The sequence below is a fragment of the Ascaphus truei genome, chromosome 19 (assembly GCF_040206685.1).
Source record: "Ascaphus truei isolate aAscTru1 chromosome 19, aAscTru1.hap1, whole genome shotgun sequence".
In the NCBI taxonomy this organism is placed as follows: Eukaryota; Metazoa; Chordata; class Amphibia; order Anura; family Ascaphidae; genus Ascaphus; species Ascaphus truei.
In genome coordinates, this window is record NC_134501.1 from 4,050,124 (window position 1) to 4,073,804 (window position 23,681).

The 23,681-nt window shown below is 42.4% G+C and overlaps 1 protein-coding gene across 3 annotated transcripts in view; it reads right to left on the reverse strand.

The window, feature by feature from the left end:
* Nucleotides 1–6,502: 6,502 nt before the first annotated feature.
* Nucleotides 6,503–23,681, reverse strand: part of TSHZ3 (teashirt zinc finger homeobox 3) — an 83,124-nt gene continuing 65,945 nt past the window's right edge. For all 3 annotated transcript variants that reach the window (XM_075576326.1, XM_075576325.1, XM_075576327.1), the window contains one exon: nucleotides 6,503–11,277. In XM_075576326.1, the coding sequence (XP_075432441.1) occupies nucleotides 8,081–11,277 (3,197 nt within the window). In that variant the 3' untranslated portion in view covers nucleotides 6,503–8,080. The remainder of the gene's footprint in view (nucleotides 11,278–23,681) is intronic.

The window sequence follows — 23,681 nt, forward strand, 5'->3', positions numbered from 1 at the left end:
CAGGGAGCCCGGGGAACTCCAGTTAAAAAAAAACACTGCCTTAGAGTTTAGAAACATCAGTAAAATGCACAAGGGGAGGATTTTGTTTCATATACTTGTAGTCCTAAACTCTAGTAGCTATATTGGTCCTAGGGAGGTGTAGATCCACTGTAGATTGTTACAATGGACTAAATATGTGAGTTGAGAGTATAAAATTAGATTATAGGGTTATATGGATCACTTTAAACATGAAGCCAATTGCACCATTTTTACTTTGCACCACTTTGTATTAATGCATGAAGGTTCTTGATGCCAGTTTTGTTCCACTTGCGCCAGTGATTTGGGGAATGTTTTCTGGAGCAATTAGGGGAGTTGTTAGAAATAGCAAGTTTGCATGAATAAATGCTGCAGGTTAGCATCTAATAAACCCGCTAGCCCTCAGGGATCTTACTGATCGGCATCACATGTAAGGTTGCAAATTGACGCACGTGAAAACGTTTGCTCCCTGTTGAGCAAATTGCTCCATCTTTATACAACACCCCCAGTGTGTACAAATCTTCCAAACCCCCACCGGTCTCTTCAAGTGCAATGTCCGTTTCACAACCAACAATGCTCGATTCAAATGATATACATTAAGATGAACCGGTGAAGTCCCTCAAACTAATAAATAATACATTACACAGGCCTCACATTGAACGTTTTAGGAGTTTGCAGTTCACAAATATATCCAGAGTCCAGTGTAGACATGAGAAAAACATTGAATATTTGATTAAACAGCTGCATCAGCGGAGAAATTGGATTTAGACATGGGCTATGGGGATGCACCTTTTAGAGGATTATGGAATATTAACCATAAAACATGGAGTTTGCTCTGCATAATCCTTTATGACAGGATTTGCATGTATATGCATGTGCCCATGTGAAACGGACACATTATACATTCCTATTAATTGAAACATTAATATGTACTCACTGATATTTTTAAATGCTAACTTCAGAGACTAGCTCTCCAAGCTTTGGCATATTGATTTCTTGTTGTGAAGTGAGCTGTTCAAGCTCCATTTAAGATTTTCATCTTGCACATAGCCCTGAGCACATCACAGAGCCATAAATTAGTTAAATTGCACATTTATCACAAATGTTATTTTGAGATACTGCATAAACGGGATGGCTGAAAGATATACAGTATGCTGCAAGAAGACACTTCAGTGCTTGGGTGGGGTTAGATGTAGGTCACCTCCACATACAAGGAGTAGTTCTGTGTTTTAAAGCTTTGAATGGCAGATCCCAGTTGAATTCCGGCTTTGTGGGGTAGGGATACATTACACACTACCTTAAAGCAGCAAATCTGGCTCTAAAGAACTTACTTTTTTATCTCACCACAGAGCTCACTGGTGGTCCCCTGAACTCAGAGCCCCCGGGGGCGGAGTAAGCGTATACCGGGGAAACAATATGGCCACCAATGTCAGGGCTCGCTCCGGAAGCCAATAAAAAAAGCAGCAGTGTTGCGACTGTGGCGGCCATGTTTGTATTCCGCTGTCTTATTTGTAGTTGTGTGTGTGTGTCAAAATCGGCACAAGGAAAACGACAAATATCTCCGGTACCGAGGGGTCCCTGGATGTCAGGGGACCGCCGATGAGGTCGGGGGGGAGGGGGGGAACCTCACAGTTCATGTAAGATTAAAAATGAAAAAAAAAGGTTACCAGGCAGGATTACTGCTTTAGCTGCTACAATCTACAAAGCAGTAGCTTCACTGTACGTTTTGGTGCATCGTGTAGCAGGGAAAGCTGCAATTACATGAATAATCCACTTCTGGGGAAATGAGTCGTCTTCGTTATGTCACGATATTTGAAGTGGGTAATGCCCGTTGCAATTCCAGTGTCAGCTTCTTAGGCAAGTTCCTTCATCCCCCTGTCTCTTAAAGGAGCAATCCAAGAGCTTTTTTTTAAAACCTTTTTAAAATGTAATATTACATAGGATTGAAGCAGGGGGTCTCCGGAGCTGAGCTGAACCCCATTAATTTCAGTAGATACTTACCTCTGTAGGGGGAGCCGTAGTTAGCTGGGCTGTAAAGTTTAACACTCCTGTGTCACGTGAACAAATAGGATGCCGAACCTTATGACATCACGGCTTCCTATTGGCCGGCAGGACGCGGGAGCTTTGAAAAGTGGCCAATGCGTGATCCCTGCTATCTGAGCAGAGCGGCTGCCGGCACCCCCTACAGAGTCTGTATCTCCGGAAGCAGGGGGTCCCCGGAGCTGAAAATAACAAGGTCCAGATTCGGAGACCCCCTGCTTCAATCCTGTGTAAAAAAATGTGCTTGGATTGCCGCTTTAAGACACAGGGGGAGGTCCTCAGAGGTCCGTTAAATCTGGGTTACAAACAGGACGTTACCTAATTAGATAACGCCCGTTATGTTCCCTGGGTTTAACGGTGATCCACAAATCTAAATACATGCAAAACCAATGGCCGCTAGTGATCTCATTAGCACAGGCGTAACTCCGTGTGAAGTTAGCACGGCCCTGCGTTAGCTTCAGATAACATGGGGTTAAGCCAGTCTTACCAAAGGCGCGTTACTCCCACACAGACCTGAATACGTGTTTAATTAATGTAAAGAAGAGAAGACAGGAGAGGGAACGGGCCCTGTAATTAACAATGTGATAGATATGATATAACTGGGGTCTTACACTTACCCAGACCCTGTACAGCCCTATATCAGGGTGTGGGTGGGAGTAACGCCACCTTTAGCGCTGACCTAACTAACGTTACATCCCTGCCTTAACTATACCGGAGCTCTGGGGATCGGCACTGTTACAGGGAACGCCTCTTTTACATATCATTAGTACTAACGTCCGTTATAGTAACGCACGGGCTCGTTACGGCTGAAAGCAGCACTTAGCCCATCGTTACTGAGCTTTGAACATCCCCGTTAGCACTTAACGAGACGGTAACTGAAGTTAAGTCAATAACGGAGGTATGTTATTCTACCTTTAGGGGGTTATTCAAACACTGTGAAAATTCCCCCATCGGCACTCATGCAGTTTAATGAACAACCCAATAAAAATTGGAGTTTAAACTCTACAAGGCAGAAGTTATTAGTGCCCGATAACAACTGCCTGCCTACATTGAACTGTAGCATTAACACAAATGTGATGTGAAGCTTTACTGGTTAAATCAACAAATGGTGAAATCTTATTATTTTTTTAAAATATATCAGTTCTGTACTATTAGATAATAGACTTTATTTTCCAACTCAATGTAATTTTTAATACATTTTAAAGCATCCTGTGATTTCTATATCAGGTTTTAGCCCACGTCCCCAGCAGTGCAAGATATGTGCAACATTTTCCTGTTCATGATCCGTTGTTGCAAATGTTCCCAACAGTTTGAGCTGCAAACTGTAATAGATAATGTTGCCTTAGTAATATATGGCTACGTTGTAGATGCTGAGTTACACTAGCTGAAGGATTGATTGGAACTGAAAGGTGGCCATTTTGTTTGGCACACCATCGGGATTTTGATAGATTTATAACAGGAGCACCAAACGATTGCCAGCTTAGGTAAGAATGTAGAATTATACATTGTCACATGCTTTACACATACCGCAGGGCCCGGGCATGCGGCGGGTTACGTTCTAAGGGCCCACCGCAAAGCGAAAATCGCCGGAAAGCGGAACTGGCGATTTTCGGCATGTGCACATGTGCAAACCGGCAATTTCCCCCTTTTGCGCATGCACAACCTCCGTTCGGCGCGCGCAACCTTTGTTCTGCGCATGCGCACCCTCTGCAAGCCCGTTCTGCGCATACGTGACCTCTGACTTCCCCGTTCTGCGCCTGCGCAGACATGGCGGCCCCCTTCTCGGTGCCGCCGTATCAGCGGATCGCCGAAAAGCGGGGTGCCGAGAAGCGGGGCCTTGCTGTACAAATAAAAAGGAAAACAAGGGGGAAAGTTTTATTGCTGCTTTGAAGAAGTGACCCGTGATCATGGGATTATCCCTATTTAAATTCCCTACTATCTCTTCTATATAATATTTGGATTCTCCCTCTGATGAGAGGACAACCAGAAAAATGTAGATATTTACTTTAACAAGAGAAGAGTTGAGAACTAAAACATACAGGAGGTAAAATTGTATTTTATTGCTAAGTGCCACAAACTGGGTATAGAGATGTGCAAAGGGGTCCCAAATGCATTTCCTAAATTGTAAGCGTTTTTTGTCCCCCTGTAAAATGTTTTCACCAACCTTCAAAGGACTAATAATGTGTAAAGTGAGAGAAACATGGTGTGTACGCCCTAGTTACGGAATGGCCTCAGCATTAAGTGAATCTAGCGATTTTAGGTTTGCAAATGAGCGTATGAAACTAAATTCCGATAAACATTGACCCAACACTTGGCGAATCACTTGCAGGCTCTGACTCAGCCGCTACCTAAAGACAAATTGTGCTTGGTTGGCAATCTCAAGCTGTTCTTTTGGGCTCCTTTTAAAACGACAATCTATGCGGGGCTTTTTCCCCCATTATTATTTTTCTTTTTAAATAGGATGGAAGCCGGGGGCCTCCGGAGCGGAAACCCCGTTAATTTCAGCTCCGGGGATTCCCCTGCTTCCGGGGATACGTACCTCTGTAGGTGGTGCCAGTAGCCGCTCCACTTGGCTACCAGGGTTCTTGTAATGGCGGCTTTTCAAAGTTCCCGTGCTCTGCAGGCTAATAGGAATCCGTGATGTCATTAGGAGCGGCTTCCTATTGGCCCACGTGATGCGTGAGTTTTAAACTTTATAGCCTAGCTAGCTCTGCCGAAGCAGCTACCGGCACCCCCCTACAGAGGTAAGTACCTCCGGAAGCAGGGAGTCCCCGGAGCTGAAATTAAAGGGGTTCCGCTCCAGAGACCCCCTGCTTTAAACCTGTTAAAAAAGGAAAAATATTAAAAACAGCATGGACTGCTCCTTTAATTATACTGTGAAGGCTAACGAGAGCAGAAAGTTAAATACTTTAAATAAAGTGCAAATTGCTATTCATGCTTTTGGGTGTTACAAACTCAAACAATAGGTTTGCCTTACAAATCTGAGAATAAAAGGTTGCGGATTTAGACGGTGCATCTTCAAAATTCAAAAGCCATTTTTTGTTTGCGTGTTCAGGTGGCACCTACATGGATATTGAATTATTTTAACCCTTTGAATGCCCCGGGGCAAAGCTTCTAGCACTTTGGGTGGTGCCTAATGATGTAGTAGCTAAGCCCCCCCCCACAAATAAGGGGAGAACGCGTCTTGCGCTCCTATGGAGCTCAGGACGCGACCTGCACTGACGGTGGACGAGTGAGATGACCCCTCCCCTTCCGTCATCGTGGTTGGCTGATGGGCCGCGACTCTCGAAGGGTTAACATATTGTATTCACATACATGTTAGACTGTTCTTGTGCAAACATTTGGGAGGTTGTGCCTTCTCCTTACAAATGAGAAAGAATAACAGTGATAACAAAATGAAAAATAGAACCTCGAGTGTTTTTGTTAATCTGCATGTTATATGTAGTATCTTAAATAGAACAAAGGGCATGTCGTTAGTGAAGGGGAATCTTAAAATAACATGAAATAGAAAAAGGTTTTATCACACATTACAAATCCTCAGATTTATAGCGTTATCCTAACATTTGAACGGGTTATACTTACAAATAATCATTATGGTTTTGTCGGATTAAAGATTTGCAAAATAGCTGCACTCCCAGCAAAGGGTTAAAACATGCGGTACGCAGATTGTGGGTTTAGTGTCGTTCCACAGACATGAGATGGTGCAGAGCCGGGTGGGCTACTCCAGTCCTCAAGGGCCACCGACAGGTCAGGTTTCCAGGATATCCCTGCTTCAGCACAGTTGGCTCAGTTGTTGACTGAGTCACTGATTGTGCTACCTCTGCTGAAGCAGATATATCCTGAAAACCTGACCTGTTGGTGGCCCTTGAGGACTGCAGTGGGCCACCGCTGGTGTAGATTTAATGTCCTATTATATTAAACAAATACATTGTTACTGTGACCGTTTCACGGAGATGTTCCGCTTCGGCCGTGAGATTATTCACTTGATTTGCATTTGACCCACGCACGTTTTTCAGGCACCATCCAGGTGTTTTTATTCCCGCCCTCCCGCGGCATTACATGCTGTGTTCTGCGCACTCGTTACAGATGTCACGCAGTATTCCCAAAGAGAACCGGCTTTTAAATTAGCATCCGATGGTGCAGGGACCTTTCTCACAGATGTACAGTGTACGGTGTCGGCCTAACCAGACTTTTGCTGAATCGGTATGGAACACATTTATGTTTACACTGAAAGTTCTGCTAATATACCTTTTAAATACCATGTACTTTGAATTGTAAAGTTCAGTAAAACTCTCGTGATTAACACACCGTTTTTGACTGCTTGCAGCACCTGGCAGATAAAGATACCTACTCCAGCTCCCGTCATAAACACACCGCACACAATTTAATTTTTATGTGCTCGTTAGCTGGAGCACATTGCAGACATAATTGTGAAGGCAACACGGAATTATAGCAAAAAAGACCATTTTAATGCTGCTGTAGAAAAAAAGGTTATATGAAGAGTCATATAATGGTGCTTCATTGTCAACAACAAAACAGGACACAGAGTGCATTACAATGTCTGTGCTGTTTACATGCCAATATTTTATACACAGAATCTCGTATGGTGTCAGCTGTCAGTCACTTCTGCAAATTAACTGCCAAAAAATGGAGACAAACAGAATCACTTAGTGTGCTGGTAACCACGGTTACCTTTTATATGCCTTAAGATATCATAGCTGCAATATGGAACCTTGGGAGAATAATTAGACAGTACATAACAGAAAGTTACCAAATGAAATAAAAAGGCATTCTACAATATGGAATAACAACCCAGGGTGCTTATAAATAAGTAAAAGAGGTTATATATTACAGAATGCCTCTTAATGTTTAAGCAAAGTATTATAGTACAAACATTTCTTTAAACGATTAGCAATGCTTGGGAAATACAGTACAAGTCTTTCTCCAAATAGTTTTGACCCTTTGAGCACGGAGACTGGTGTGAAAATCTTTGTTTTACCCTAATAAATACCTTTTTGTAAAGTCAAATTGTGCAAAACCGTTATGAGTTAAGCCAGGGATGCAGCCCCGTGGCTTCTGTCAGACTTATTGTTTGGAACAAATGATATTATATTGCTAATAAATATGTATAATTTAAACATGAACTTCTAACAATATAGATGTATAGTAAAACAATTATAGTTTTGTTTTAGAATAATAGTTTTTGAATATTTTATAAAGACTATTTGTTGTATCCTTTGAATAATTTACAATGCTTGGATGTAGAAAAAATAAGACTTAACCTGTTCACTGCCAGAGGATCCTGGCATGTCCTTTCTGGCACCGAAGAGGTTAAAAAAGGAAGAAATTTACACTATACATAGGCACAGCTTATGTAAGGGGCGTCTGCATCTGGTACTTAAAACACTAGTAAAAATGCTGAAGGGAAAAAAATTCCATTAACATCAACCACAATTTCCATAATGCAATTCTGTACATTATATACACCAATTCTTTAAAATGAGAATACAACCCCTGCATATGCAGAGGTTTGTATTATGAACTGGAACTGAGCCGGTCATTAAAAAAACAAAACAAAAAAACAAAAAAATAACCTTTACCCAATTAACAGAAAAGTGCTCCAAAGTACTCAGAGGGCTAAAGATTAAAGGCTGAAAAATACTAGCACACTTAGGTCAAATGGAAAAAAAGTGTACCAGATTTAGTTATAAATGCTTAATTAAACTGGTCTGTTAATACATGCAGCCCGGCGCATCAGAGAATGCACACAGCTATGCCAATTTACACAAGTTCCAAACACTTAGCACTGCATTTTAACCTTCATATTTTACCAGTAACAACAGCTGAATATGCACCTCTATTTAACACTGTACAATTTTACAAAACAGTTCAGCCCCGAGTGATATCTTCCGGAGATAAAATAGGAACATGTGCCAATAACTAAACAGCAGCTTTAAGGCTTTTCTTTTTTTTTTGACAGTTTTCCTCAAAGCAAATGACAGTTATTTTAATAAAAAAGCAAATACTACTGCTTCTCTAGCTCTGAAACATACAAGAGGTGGTCTTCTGGGGATTTCCCGTGTGTTTTACTTAGGTGAAGTTTAACAGCGTGTTTGCTAGCAAATGTCCGATTGCAAAGTTTACACTGGTACGATGTCCCAATCTCTTCTTCGGGAGAGGAGGATGCCACCATTTTTTCGGATGGGGATTTCTTTTGTGCTAGTTGATTTTTTATCTGTTCGTTGGATAGTTTGGACAAATCCCTTATCCTAAAACCTAGATGTGATTCAAGATGGCTGATATAGGTAGAGGGAGTCCTGATCTGTGATGCACAGTCATTACAAAAGAACACAGGATGTCCAGTGTCCAAATTTTTAAGGAACTTTGTCCCACCTGTCCTTCGTAGCTGGTATTTCACATTGGCTAGCCAGTGGCTAATTGTGGTCATTGAGAGTCCTGTAAACCTTGAAATGTGCATTCTCTCTTGAGGACTCAAGTCCGACATCACATATTTACCCTCGGAGGTCTGCCTCAGGCTGGCTGCAAACTGGGCCTGAAGTATGAGCAAGTGTTGTGGGTTCCAGTTAGACTGACGCCCCTTTCTTTTCTGAGCTGGTGTGTTTTCCTCTGGTTCTTCTATTGTGGTACCATCAATGTCAGATTTTTCTGATATACTGGTAGGCGTAGAAGATTTTGATGTGTGGCTTTCTGTCAGGTTCTTCAGCATATCAGATATATCTGACAAGGCATTCTCGCGTAGCGGTGAGTTTGACATAAATGACACGACTGCAGATGTCTTTGCCGTTGTCACTGTAGATGAAGAGGATGCAGAAGATGTCGATGTGGATGACAAAAGCGCTGAAGCCAAAGAGCAGTTTTTGTCATTCTTCCCTTTCGTCAAATCTATGGGCTGGTCATTGTTGACATGATAAAAATAACGGTCTAAGTGGTCGGATTTTTTGGCCTGCATAGGGGTAGCCACAGCAGCCTTTTCTGCCAAACTATTGCTCATTTTAAAAAGCATGCTCATGGGATCCAGTGCAGGTAGAGATGGCTTAGCTGCCTTTCCAAGATGAATATTCATAACAGACTGCAGTGCGCTTAATGGATTGACAAATGGTTGTTCAGGAGGATGGTCAGTTATTATAGCAGTGCTGCTACTTAAGCTGCTTATAATTGACTTCACATGTTCTTTACCATTTTCCACAGGTTCTAAAACTGGGCTTCCTTTACAATTGTCTTTTGGTGGAACTGGGCTGTTTTGCTGGCTTTTAAACCCCCCTTCACCAGAAGCATCTGCTTTTAGTGATTCACTGACTTCACTGCCACTGGGAGATGGTGTTGCACGTTTAATCGGGGAAAACTTCCCTTCCGGTTCTTTCATTCTTTCTTCTACCTTAGCTACTTTCTTGCTGACTTTCTTTACTAATTCTTCCATTGCGTGGAAGTTACTTTTGGCCACGGGGGAGGTCTGACTGCTTGCCGGTGACACCAGAGGCTGATTTTTGGTTGGTGACAGAACCTCACTGCTTCCATACATTGGTTTCAAAGTTGTACTTTTCCCTGAGGAACCTAATGATAACTTCATCATGTTAGGAAGTTGGTAGGCAGCGTGAATGCTAGTGTAGCCTCCCCAGCTGGGGGTGCCATTCTGAGCTTTATTGATGGCAGACGCAACTGTATTTTCTAAAGATTTGAGGATATCCAACCCCCCCTTGGGGCTTTCTTCCAAATCATTTTCAGTTAGGTAATGGTATTTGGAGGAGACTTCAAACTTTTCCTCGTCTTCGTTGTTGGACTTTTCTTTATCTTTGATTTTATCATCTGGGATTCCCCTGTCTTTATCAACTTCTTTTTTTATTTCAACGCTCAGTTTGGGTGAGATACACGCACTGTTATTGGCAGGAGGGGTAAACGTGGTGGCGGCTAGTGGCACAGACTGTATCTTTTCATCTAGTAGACACGTTGGTGTCACTGGAGCTTCAACAATAGGTTTCCCTTTCTTCAGTGCTGAATTTGTCACTTTTATAAAATGACCTGTGACCATCATATGGGCAGTGAGTTCCTGCAATGTATCATGAGAGCTTCCACATTCCATGCACTTGAGTATCTGGGATTTCCTTGCTTCAAAATGCCAGGCATAGCTGGCACCATTCTGATGCCCATACCGATTATTTGGTGTGATATATGGGTTGGAATTCTTATGCAGCACATCATTTGCATCTGAAATTGTTGCTTTTGGTGTCCCGCCTGTAGAATCGGGAGAACTTGGAAGTTCAAGTTCTAAAGACAGTTTTTTTCTAGACGCATGGACAATTTTTGCTGCTACAGGTGTAACAGGTTCTTTGAGAGGCACTTTTTGGTAGTGTTTCGTTTTAATCATGTGAACGCTTAGGTCCTGAAGAGATTCAAATGAATGACCACAATACATGCACTTCAATACTTTCTGAGCATCTTCTTTTCCTTCCATTTCAAGTAAGGACCGTTTACGGGGTTTAGACCACCTTCTAGGGTTATTGTTACCGGTTTCATGGTTATCATCTCTGTAATGTCCGGTTTCATTCATGTGTACGGTTAACTCTACTAATGTATCATAAGCAGCACTACAGTCTTTACAACGAAATTTACTGGCACCTGTAAAAATAGAGCCATATAATTTACTGCTCTGTCTGTACAACTGGACAGTGCTAAAAAGGCTTGGCTCAGGTAGAACCCGGCTCTGAGAAACTTGTTGTAGTGTTTTAGCCATAGCAGTCTGATGCCAGTCGAAATTCCCACTCCCACAGCTGCTGCTGCTGCTGCTGCTGCTACTACTACTGGCATTGTGTTTTTCTGTAGTTGACTGATGAAGACTTAAACTGAGGTTTGACCAGTAGGAGTTGGAAAGAAAGTTATTGTACACAGCTTTCATCTGTTCTAAGCTGTCGGAGACATTGGTATCTTCAAGAGGAACCAAGGCTTCCTTGCTCTCCTCCTCGTTTTTGATGGAGCTACTTTCAAAATCGGCCAAGCGGTCGCTGGTTTCACTGTTGTGAGAATCACTGTCCATTTCATGGCTTGAAAATTCAGCGGCCGGGGAGTTGTGGTAGCTCGGAGAGTTCTTTGTGAATTCTTTTTCAGGACATGCGTACTTTGCCGAAGGTTCTCCATCAATCATGCCATCTTCTGCCTCCACATCTTCATCCACAAGTGCAGCTGCCTTCAATTCATCCGAGACGTATGCTACGAAAATAAAGAAGTAGGCGTTAGTCATTGTGACCTCAATGAGACGTCTCCCAACAGCTGTTCAAATCTTTTCCCAACAGCAGCATATTTACGTCTAATATAAAATAGTTAAACTGTAGTGTTTCTTCCCAGAAAAAGAAGAAAAAAAAGATCTTCAAACATAATTTGCCACCTTATTCTTCTCAAGGGGCAACAGCTTGAAATTAAAACTAAATTTGAAATTAATGAAGCACATTCTGGAGGTGGCATTCATTTCTAAAGTAATAAATTACTTGTATCAACCTCAGAGACAGCAGTTCCTGTCTGTCAATTAATATGTCTTATGCTTCTTCCACCCCTAATGCATTTCTTGACAGACAGATTCACAATTTAAATTAAGCACACATTTTTTTAATCATTACATTTCTGATGCCCGACCTTTTAATAAACATAAAATACAGAACTATCAATATCATTTCTACAATGGAAGAAATTTACATCAATTACAATAAATGAAGAAATGATTTAGATTTTGGAGGTGTCTGAGTGTGAAAAATAAAATGGCTTAAAAGCCTATAATAACTTTTTTCATTTTATTTAAGTGGTCCAGGTACAGTTCCTGTAGATGCACTATAGCAAATTAATTTCTATTAACCCTGTGTGTGCCCAATGGGCTGGCTCTAATGAGGTTAAAGGGAACGATTCTTCCCATGCAGGATGTCAGGAACAGGTTTAACTAATAAATTGGTATGCTGTGCTAATACTAGCTGTATAAATATATACAGCCTACCAATGGACCTTACAAATGTCAAAGTGTTTGCTCTTTAGACTACTTTGTCAATATTTACTCAGTACAAGCTTTACACATGCACCCAAAAGAGACTTTTGGAAGCAACTTGCGATGTTGGAGCTTCTAATAAGACAGTGACAACTGTCTGATTTAAACTAAAGTTTAACTAAAAGGTAGTTTTCATCAGAAGAAAATAAAATGCATATACCAGTATAGAATATCAATTTATTTACATTAACGCACATGTAACCTTTTTTTTTTTTAATAATTTTTTAATAATTTATTTTCTCTATTCATTTAACATTTAGACTGCCCATAGGATGTACTAGGGACAGCACAGGCCCTGCACCCCAGAACCCTTAGTATGTACCTTAGTATGGAGGCAAATAACAGGGAACAAGAATGACACACAAGAAATGCAGAATGAGATACATCTCATTATAATGTGTGCTCCTTGTAACTCCCCCCAACTCCTCCTACTGACTCTCCCCAAGGTGCAAGCTGGGGCAGAGACGCAGAATGTGATACATCTCATTATAATATGTGCACCATGTAACTCCCCCAACTCCTCCTACTGACTCTCCCCAAGGTGCAAGCTGGGACAGAGACGCAGAATGTGATATATCTCATTATAATCTGTGCCCCATGTAACTCCTCCCCAACTTCCCCTACTGACTCTCCCCAAGGTGCAAGCTGGGACAGAGACGCAGAATGTGATACATCTCATTATAATATGTGCACCATGTAACTCCCCCAACTCCTCCTACTGACTCTCCCCAAGGTGCAAGCTGGGACAGAGACGCAGAATGTGATATATCTCATTATAATCTGTGCCCCATGTAACTCCTCCCCAACTCCCCCTACTGACTCTCCCCAAGGTGCAAGCTGGGGCAGAGACGCAGAATGTGATACATCTCATTATAATCTGTGCACCATGTAACTCCCCCAACTCCTCCTACTGACTCTCCCCAAGGTGCAAGCTGGGACAGAGACGCAGAATGTGATATATCTCATTATAATCTGTGCCCCATGTAACTCCCCCCAACTCCTCCTACTGACTCTCCCCAAGGTGCACACTGGGACAGAGATGCAGAATGTGATACATCTCATTATAATGTATGCCCCATGTAATTCCCCCCCAACTCCTCCTACTGACTCTCCCCAAGGTGCAAGCTGGGGCAGAGACGCAGAATGTGATACATCTCATTATAATCTGCGCACAATGTAACTCCCCCCCAACTCCTCCTACTGACTCTCCCCAAGGTGCACGCTGGGTTATACTGGGCAAAATCATTGAATACATCCGGTAGGCCTCGGTTTTGCGCCCAAATTGCCTTGATAGAGAGACGTCCTAGCGTGCAGTACACTATACGGCTTTGGTCTGTAACGTTGTATCATACAACCTGCCTACATAGAAGCTTTAGGCCCCCTGGCACAGAAATGGTTAATATGCGCTTGGATCCCTGTATTTACTTTGATCTTCTGCTTTGCACGCTGAGGCACTATATGATGCACATAACCCCAGTGTTACTATAAAGAATTCAATGTTAATACGAGATGACCACATTTGTCAACAATACCGTACCGTTTTAAAATCCCAACCTAGAAACGCCATGCACCCTGGAAAGGGCTCAGCGCAGGAGAAATAGATCAGATGCTTGTAACTGCGCGGCAGGGATTGCACTGGGGCTGGAATAATAGGCACTTCCTGGGTGATTCTCCTTTGTGATTAAAGACGAACGCTCGGCATTCCTTGGTGTCTCATAACACTTTCAATATGGGCTATTACAGCACAAATTGATTCCCACCCACAAGTATTTCTCTTCGGCTTCACGTTCTATAAACGGATACAGTGGTTTCAGAAACGAACACGTCTTTACAATCCGCTTGGAACGGTTAAATATATAATCTCATTGGCATAACCTGCAGTATCTGTGAATGTACACAATAACTGCAATGCATCTTGGCTGCTACAATGCACAAATGTATAGGTGGATGGTATTTTTATTTAATTCCGTTGCATCCAGAGGGGACTCAGTGTCTACTCCAGGGCTGGGCAACTCCAGTCCTCAAGGGCCAGCAAAAGGTCAGCTTTTCAGGATATCCCTGCTTCAGCACAGGGGGCTCAGTCAGTGGCTCAGTCATAATGATTGAGCGACCTGTGCTGAAGCAGGGATATCCTGAAAACCTGACCTGTTGGTGGCCCTTAAGGACTGGCGTTGCTCCCCCCTGGTCTAATCCCACTATTTACAGGGATACAAAAAACTAGTATAAAGCTGTAGTATTAACAAATCATTATTTAGACCAGGAGTGTGCAACGTTTCTGCTCTGCGCCCCCTGCCGGCCAGCTCGCGCCCCCCATCCTTTCTTTTGAACCAACGTCATTTGACGCACGTTACCATGGAGACGTGTCCAGAAGCTGGCTGAATCCCGGTAAAGTTGAGGTTGCAGAGGCCTCGCGCGATGCCCCGGCATTTCATTTAAATGCCTCGGGGAAGAGCGCAGGGCCTCTGCAACCACCGCGCCCCCCAAAAAACAATCCTGTGCCCCCGTGGGGGGCGCACCCCCCAGTTTGCGCACCCCTGATTTAGACAATTGGGTATTTGAGGTTTATAATGATGATGATGATGATGATGATAAGGTAGTTGAAATGTCTGAACCGTCTTTACCGAAGTCACAGCCATCTTAAAATTAACATAATAACTGATCACCAGATATTGTTCCAACACTCACAGATCAAAGATTACAGATCACATTTCAAATGAAAGTTTTATAAAACAAAACACAATATCGATAAATTCCTATCAATGAAACACATTTCAACGCTTCCAAAGTAATCTCTGTAGGCTGAGTTGTTCCCCTATGCTTTCATAATTTGCAGATATTTAGGGTTGAAAACAGATTAATCAAAAACAATGTTAAGAATGAAGAAGATCTTTACTCAAGACTCCTCTGGCAGATAAGAAGTTAACGGTGCAGACAGCAGACCTCAATGTAAATACACCGTAACGCAGGATCTGAAACTGGCGCCCAGCGAGGGGCCTTGATGCGGAATCAGACTCTGCTCATTTCAGCATAGTTGCTTAGGTACACAGAAAGTCACTTGTAAGGTAAGGGTGTGTGTGTCAGATGTAATAATGTTTGCAAAATGCTGAAATATAATAATTTCCAAGTCTTTAATGTGTCCAATACGGCACTGCAATAAGCTTATGGTCCTTGACCTAAATGTTTTCTGACCTGGCCCCCTTGTACAAGTAGGTGAGGAGCCCTGGTATAAAGCATAAATAATGCCCCAAATAGTCTAGCCATAGTCAATATCTAAATGTAGCCATGTGTTCCATATATTCCTATTGTATGAACCCTTCTGTGGCCCAAACACGCGAAATCAGTGTCACAAAAGAAAAGACACTCGTCAGACTTTCCCTTACAAGAACCCTCATCATGACCTGTGTTAATGAAGTTAATTGAATTTAAGATCAATAATGGTTAATTATTGCAATTTGACATTCTAAGATAAATGGCTCTAAGAGGGAGAAATGTGCTGGTAGGTGGATTCTCTGCAAAGAAGGTGAACACATTACAGTCTAAGAGGGATCACACAGGCCTTCCATTGATCCTGGCACAATCTGATCGACTTAATCCTCTGATGAATGTGGGCTTTTCACGGCTACAAGTAAATGTTCTACAAGACTAGTCTAACCCTTGTCACTGACCAAATCTATACAAGCTGTACCCTAGAAATCTATTGAGATAGATTAGAGAGCTGATGTAGAAACCAGGCACGCTTCAATAAAGGCGAAGTTTTATTATATTGACTATTAATGTAACATATGTAGTAATGATAGCTTATGAATCGATGGGGTTTACAGCCAATTATTGAAGTATTTAAGAACAAAAATGACATCAGAAAAATACATGATTGTTGTAGCGTGTGAATACAGTACTTGCAGCAATGTGCATAAGGACATATTGTAAGATAACGCTGGAAGGTAAAACTAGGCCTGTTTTCCATTTCTCTCGGGGGGAGTGGGGGGAGGGGGGGAGAACATTTTATACAATCTCTAATATTTTTTGTTCTTTTACCCAACAGGGTTCCTGGAGCTCAGAAGTAAGGGGGTGTAAAGTGGATGATACATTAACAGACCCCACAAAATACATGGCAGTCATTTCATCCCACCTTATATTACTGTTATCGCTAACATCTCGTGCACTACCAAAGGAAGCGGACTGCATTAGAGAATGTATTAAAGATACAGTCTAATTTACGGAAGAGTGAACTAAAGTCAATGATAGGTCAATGAATGAGAGGAGGGAGGCGCTGACTGTCGATCTCCGTTGCTCCACCCCGATAATAAGATTTATGGACACCCACCGTATGGCTGAACATCAGTTTGAGTGGATAATGATCATATGATCTGTAGAGATAGCAGAGGTATATACGGAACATGATTTGAAAATATGTATTTTAATATATACCTTTGAAATTATTTTAATGCGTTGATTACCTAGTTTAACATATGGAACACATACCTGTAATTCCATTTGTTGCTCTGTATGAATCCTACTGGCCCCTCTTGACACTGAACACCATAGATAAAATCCCTGCCCCAGTAAAACAGCAATCTCGCTACTTTTTAATACTGCAGAAGACCACACGTGTGGTCCTCCATAGTCCACCCTCACTATTTGTAGCTCCGGGGTCCAGTGTACTGAATGGACATTTAAACGGTCGTCCAATACGAAGCTGGTACGTCATCACCCTGACTCCTATTTCCATGTCACACGAGACATCTGGTGACCGTTTTGATTACCAAAGAGGAGGAAAACACCTGGAACTAAACCGGTAAGTCTCTCTGGGGTCCCCGGAGCTAACAGCAGTTTCCTTTAGCTCTGGAGGAACTAACTCCCTGGTTAGAAATCTGTAATAACAAAAAAAGGGGGATAGATAGGATTTGCTGCTTCAACTCTGTGAAACTGTCCCCTTCCTAAGCCCCTCCCATCTTTACATTTCTCTTGCCCCCTGTAAATGTTTCTTTTTATATCAATGTATCTGCCATTTTGTTAGTTTCTTGCTCTACCCCAGTATTTTTCAACATTGATTCCTAGGAACCCTTGGGTTCCCCGGGCATCCATAAAGGGTTTACTGTAATTTTCAGGTCATTTGGAAATTGTACCAAATGCAGAAGAATTTACAATGCATCTGATCTCAGACGCGCTATTAGAGAGGGTTGGGGTTCCTTACAATGCATCTGATCTCAGATGCGCTATTAGAGAGGGTTGGGGTTCCTTACAATGCATCTGATCTCAGACGCGCTATTAGAGAGGGTTGGGGTTCCTTACAATGCATCTGATCTTAGACGCGCTATTAGAGAGGGTTGGGGTTCCTTACAATGCATCTGATCTCAGATATGCTATTAGAGAGGGTTGGGGTCGCCCCAAAATTTCACATAGGGTTCCTTCACCAAAAAAAGGTTGGAAAACCACTGCGGAGTCTACCAATGGTGATCAACTCCAGTCCTCAAGCGCCTTCTACCCCCCCACCCCCCCTCACACCCAACAGGTCAGTTTTTAAAGCTTGGCAATTAGTGCCTTTTTAAGAAAGAATCAGGTAAGTTAACTTTTCTATTTTACATTAATTTGAAAACGAATCCGGTGTTTATTGGGAAATATTGTAACCTGAAGTTTAAATTTCTATCTCTGCCTTATCATGTCCCTTTTCCTAAATGGTTCTATACAGTAGAAGGTGCATCTCCAATGCTTATGAGTACCCCCAAGGGAATTAATAGGGTTAATCAGTTATGGAAACTCAAAGTTACGTTTCTGTAAAGGAATATGTGTTTTTCCAACTTTAAGCTGTTTTTTGTCACGTACATTTTTTAATACAGGATTGAAGCAGGGGGTCTCCGAATCTGAACCCCGTTAATTTCAGCTCCGTGGACCCCCTCCTTCCGGAGATACTTACCTCCGTAGGAGGTGCCGGTAGCCACTCCAGGGCTCCGCTTTTCAAAGCTCCCGCGCCCTGCGGGCCAATAGGAAGCCGTGACGTCACCCAGTGCGCTTCCTATTGGCCCATGTGACCGGGGGGCTTTAATCTGCAGGAGATACCGGTTCCCCCTACAGAGAGATAATTCTCTCTGGAAGCAGGGGGTCCCCAGAGCTGAAAAGAACAGGGTTCAGCTCCAGCCCCCTGCTTCCAACCTGGATTAAAAAAATGAGAAGAAAAAAAAAACAACCCTGGTTTGGATTGCTCCTTCAACACTGGACCAGACATACAGAACCAAACATGGTAAATGTCCACTTACAAGATTTCTAATGACAAAGTAAATGTTGTCAAGAGATTTAAAAAAAAAAAAAACTATTGCAGATTGCAGAGCGCAGGCAATAAAAAGGCACCGGAGTTCTGTCAAAATATGGGATTATACAAAATAAAACACTATTGAGAAAACTGCTAATCATCTGCTCATGTCAATCGCTTGAAGGGCGTGTGACAGCGTATTTACATTAAACACATGTCAGAAGCAAACCCGTTAATGCTTTTATTGGAAGACTTTTCAGAACCAGTGTGAATTCTTGTTAGAAACCCTTCATTTCGCAGAAACAATACCTGCATCCTGGGTTATTTAAATACGAGAACGCTAATGTTCTGAAAAAGATTTTAGCGTTTAAAAGAAAATCACTGAGGGGATAATTATTATTTAACTTCTGCGCAGCGCATGGAGTTAAGCAAAGGAGACCCCTGCAAAACGCTGGGATAAATGCAAATTGTATTCTAATCTTTGGTACCAAATCAATTGAAATGTTGCATGGATTAACCTTCATTTTCAATGAGTATTTCCCACCTCAAAAAAAACAGTGCTTTTTTAATCACACAGCCTCTCCATATTATAAGTAAATCTTGCTAATTTGTAATTGTTGCTAATCAGTGACCGCACTAATTATGGCCGTCAACAAGTTTATTGCTGGTGATACAATTGCTAATGGCAACTTTATTAGATGCTCATTGGATCCGATTGGTTTATTACTTGTCACATGATTTAAAAAGGAAGATCGACTTTCCCGACTTAGGCCCAGCTCCACTAAGCGCCGTTACATCCGGACTCATTACAGGCTGTTGCCTAAAACAGGGACAGACTTTGTGTTTCCCGAGTCAGAGCTAATTATTTGCAGGAACAGCGGCCGAAGTACATTAGTGTAGGGTAAGCCCATTATTGTAGCATACCGAAGCCTATTCCTCCAGTAACGTGACGTTAAGTATATCTTCGGGTTACTCCAGTCCGACTCCCAGACCCTGTTACAGATCTTTAGCTCAAGAAGGAAAGGAGCGGAAAAATACCGCTATCTTCATTAAAATAACGTGCCACTGTGCCCTTACATGCATTCAAACCACATAAAAGCAGTACTTTGGGTATAATTTCAAGTAACGCTATGTTTACGGATGACCTAACTGACGTAACATTAGTTTCTCGCATTAACCTTAAAAAATGTATGCACTTTTAAATATATATATATTTTTAATAACATAGGTTTGAGGCAGGGGGTCTCAACTTGAACCCCATTCATTTCATGTCTGGGGACCCCCTGCTTCCCGAGACAGCCAAGTCTGAAGGGGGTGCCGGTATCTCGGTAAATTTGAAAGCCCCCGGTCACGTGGGCCAATAGGAAGCTGCACCGGATGACATCACGGCTTCCTATTAGCACGCAAGAGCTTCGAAAAGCGGCCATTACGTGAGCCCTGCTAGCCGAGCGGGTACCGGCACCTCCCTGTGGAGGTAAGTATCTTCGGTAGCAGGGGGTTCCTGGGGCTGAAATTAGTGGGGTTCAGCTCCAGAGAACCCCTACTTCAACCCTATGTTAATAAGAAAACAAATGAGCAAAAAAGATCGCCTGCTTTATTGGACAATTGTGTGTATGCAATGTTATGAAAACACCTCGTGTCCAAACCGTTAGCGTGTCATTATCACTCATGGCCGTTATAGTTAATGCGATGCTCAGCGTTATGTTATTGTTCTGAGAAAATACGCAGTTCGGGTTATCGTGACGTTAGGTTAATGCCATGCTAAGTGACTTAATGAAGGTTTGTGGATCAGAACCATAAATATGCCCTAAAGTGTCTTACGGCTTAGAACAGCCTAGGGCAGGGGGTCTCACCTTCCGTTCTCAAGACCCCCCCCCCAAGAGGTCAGGCTTTAAGGATAGCTGCAGCACAGGTGGCTCAATCAGTGACTCAGTCATTGACTGAGCCACCTGTGCTGAAGAAGGGATATCCAGAGCACCTGACCTGTTGCGGGTGGGGTGGGTGGGGAGAGATCTTGAGGACCCCTGGCTCTGGGAATATAGCCCATTTATTTATTACTGATGAGACTAAAGGTGTCTTAAGAGTATGGGACGGAGACTAGTTACTTTAAGCCACTTCCAATTCTTAGAGCATTCCTGCCAAAACCTCGGATTTATCATCAATCCCACCATGCAGTTTGGAGTGTCTCTAAATGATTTGCCCCTCCACCCAGCAAATATAATGGCAAATAAGAAACAAGGTTCCCATGTTGTAGCCTCAGCAAAACTATTTAAGACTGGTTAACCTCCAAACGGCTGACATATGCAAGGCATGTATATTTGTTTTACGAAAACCTTCAAAAGACCTCAGCTCAAATATTGTCTTAGGGCTTAGAGAAATGTCTTAGATGATCTGCTTTGATTGACAGAAGGAAAGTAAACTAGGTTGCTGTCCTCATGAGGAGGACACTCATTTTTCTCAGACCTGAATGACAACAATTAACTCTTTCTTTCAGCTTAACCTCGAGATGTTTAGCGATGTTTGCTGAAGGAGTAACACAGTGATAATGTCACTGCCTCTGAAGCAGGTCAACCTGCTGTGAATCCCAGTGTCCGCTCTCCCAGTGACCTTGGGAGGACCTCTGCCTCCGGTCGATTGCAAACATGATATTGTAAACTGTACAGCAGTGGTTTTCTTTCAGTTAAGGAACCCTACAATTATATTGTGAAATTCTGCGGAACCCCAACTCTCTCTAATAGCACGCCTGAGATCTGATGCATTGTAAGGAACCCCAACCCTCTCTGATAGCGTTTCTGAGATCAGATGCATTGTAAGGAACCCCAACCCTCTCTAATAGCGCGTCTGAGATCAGATGCATTGTAAGGAACCCCAACCCTCTCTAATAGCGCGTCTGAGATCAGATGCATTGTAAGGAACCCCAACGCTCTCTAATAGCGCGTATGAGATCAGATGCATTGTAAGGAACCCCAACGCTCTCTAATAGCGTGTCTGAGATCAGATGCATTATAAATTCTTCTGTATTTGGTACAATTTTATAATTACCTGAAAACAGGAGTGAACCCTTTAGGGAGGTCCGGGAAACTAGGAACCTATGTTGAAAAACACTCTTCTACAGAGCAGGGACTCATTGTGCCTTCAAACGTCGATGTACAACGCTGCCTACACTATTAGCGCTATATAACAAAACATTGTAGAATTGTTAATGCACGAGGACACTTCATTGATGCATTTCAACCATCAAAATATCATTTGGCATGTGCTTGAAAAACAAGCCAATTAATCAATGAGTAGCTTAATGTAGCTCCTCAACACTAATTCCTAAATAAGAACTCATTATTTCTGCTCTTAATTACAGCAGAAAATTAAGAATACCAAAGAACTTGTGTGCATTGATGTCTTGTTTAAGGAAGGTATATAACTGACAAACCATCCAACATTCACGTATCATTTGTTAACCAGTTGGACAGATATTCAGCCCCAGAGTGACAGTACGAAGATGCTGCCCAAGAATGACCTGAATTGGGCGTCTCTTGGAGCTGACCGGTGGGTCTGGGGACACCCCGGCTCCCGAGATATCTGTATTTTTTTGCGCCGGTTTTGTCATGTCTCCGAAGGAGTTGTGGCTTTTTTATTGCCTGCAGGGAGCGAGCCCTGATCCCGCAGCCATTGTGAATTATACTGTTATAAAGGGAAACGGGTTAGGTAAAATAACAAAACAAATGTAGTCCGGATTGCTCCTTTAGGTGTAATGGTACTTTTTATTTTACAGGCTCAAGCACAGCTTCTTTATTTACAAACAGTTTCACTTTCTTTTATAAAAGGGGATTTAATTTAAAGCGGCAACTGCCCAAACACGCCATTTTGTTTTTTTCACCGGAACTGATCTGGAGGTCGCCCGATATCCGGGGACCGGGAGATGTTTATAGTTCTTTGTGCCGGTGCTTGACACAAAGTGACTACACATATGGCTGAGGGAGTCACCAGTAGGAAGTCTCCTGATAGCGTCACAACTTTCTATTGGACGGTGGGGCAAGGCTGATCCGGTGGCCAATACTTGCCTAGTGGAGAAACAAAGTTATGTCTCGGTGACCGTGGGACTCGGAGGTCGGGGGACCATGGTCTACGAGGGATGGTCAGAAAATGTTAATATATACATAATACACACACACTTATATACTCCATAAAAACAAGCATGGTGGACTTCTGCTCTCCTTTTCTATTTTTACTATATTATAAAGCGCTGTATACACTGTGGGTGCTTTATACATTTACATTTACATACATACACACACACACACACACACACACACACATACACACACACACACACTCCTACATCACTAACATTCAGGGACTATTTAACACCTCAAGTCATAAATCGCAAACGGCACAGGGGGGAGGGATAGGTTTCAGTCACAGATAACATTCCAGGATGCACTGTTTTTAAGTTAAACCCTTGTTTGCTTAATTCATTGTAACATCGTCGGAAGAAGAGATCAGTGTATCTCAAAAGCTCGCACAAATAAAAGCATTTCGTTAGCCACAGAACAGTATCGTCTATTCACTTTTGATTATTAAGCTGGGCTAACACGGTACAGATATCTCTACATTACTATATTATATATATATACGGTACAGACACACACAAGCCCTAAGGGCATCGCCCCAATGTTTAACCAGTGCTAAATGGGACATGCAATCTGTCACAGGTCCCTCCAGAACCAAAATCAAACCATACTGGTCGTGAAGAATGAATATTTCAAATGAACACGTTTAGTGTCAGTGCTCACGCTAAGCTGAATGGGACGTCCTCGGGGGGATGGATCATAGGCACCTTGTTTTTCTAGGTTACGTTAAATTGAGTGTGAGGTCTCAACTTCAGAAGGAAAAAAGAGAAACAATCTCTGCGTCTCCGGGAAGTATGCGGTTTGTGGTATGATCATGTACGTTCTGTAATTGAATGGCGTTTATTCGGCAGCCTTCCAACTTCTGCCGGTGAGGCATTCAACTCTTAATGGTGTTTGTTTTTACAAATGAAAATCTATGTTTGCATTAAAAATGTAGAATAAATGTTAGGGCGATGGCTTTCAGGAGAATATACCCCATTGCAGAAGGATCAGAACATCCTCTGAGCTGCAGTTGTCATGTAGGGAATTTGCGGACAATAGCAATACAGCATTTATGGGTATTTGAAAGATTCAGGTTTCCATTTCTTTTGCAACTTAAATATAAACAATTATCCCCCTGTGATTTTGGGGTAGTCCCTTTACAGGACACCACAAATTAGATTGAAATGGCAACGTCTTGTGTTGGAACAACTCCTTGTATAGCACTGTG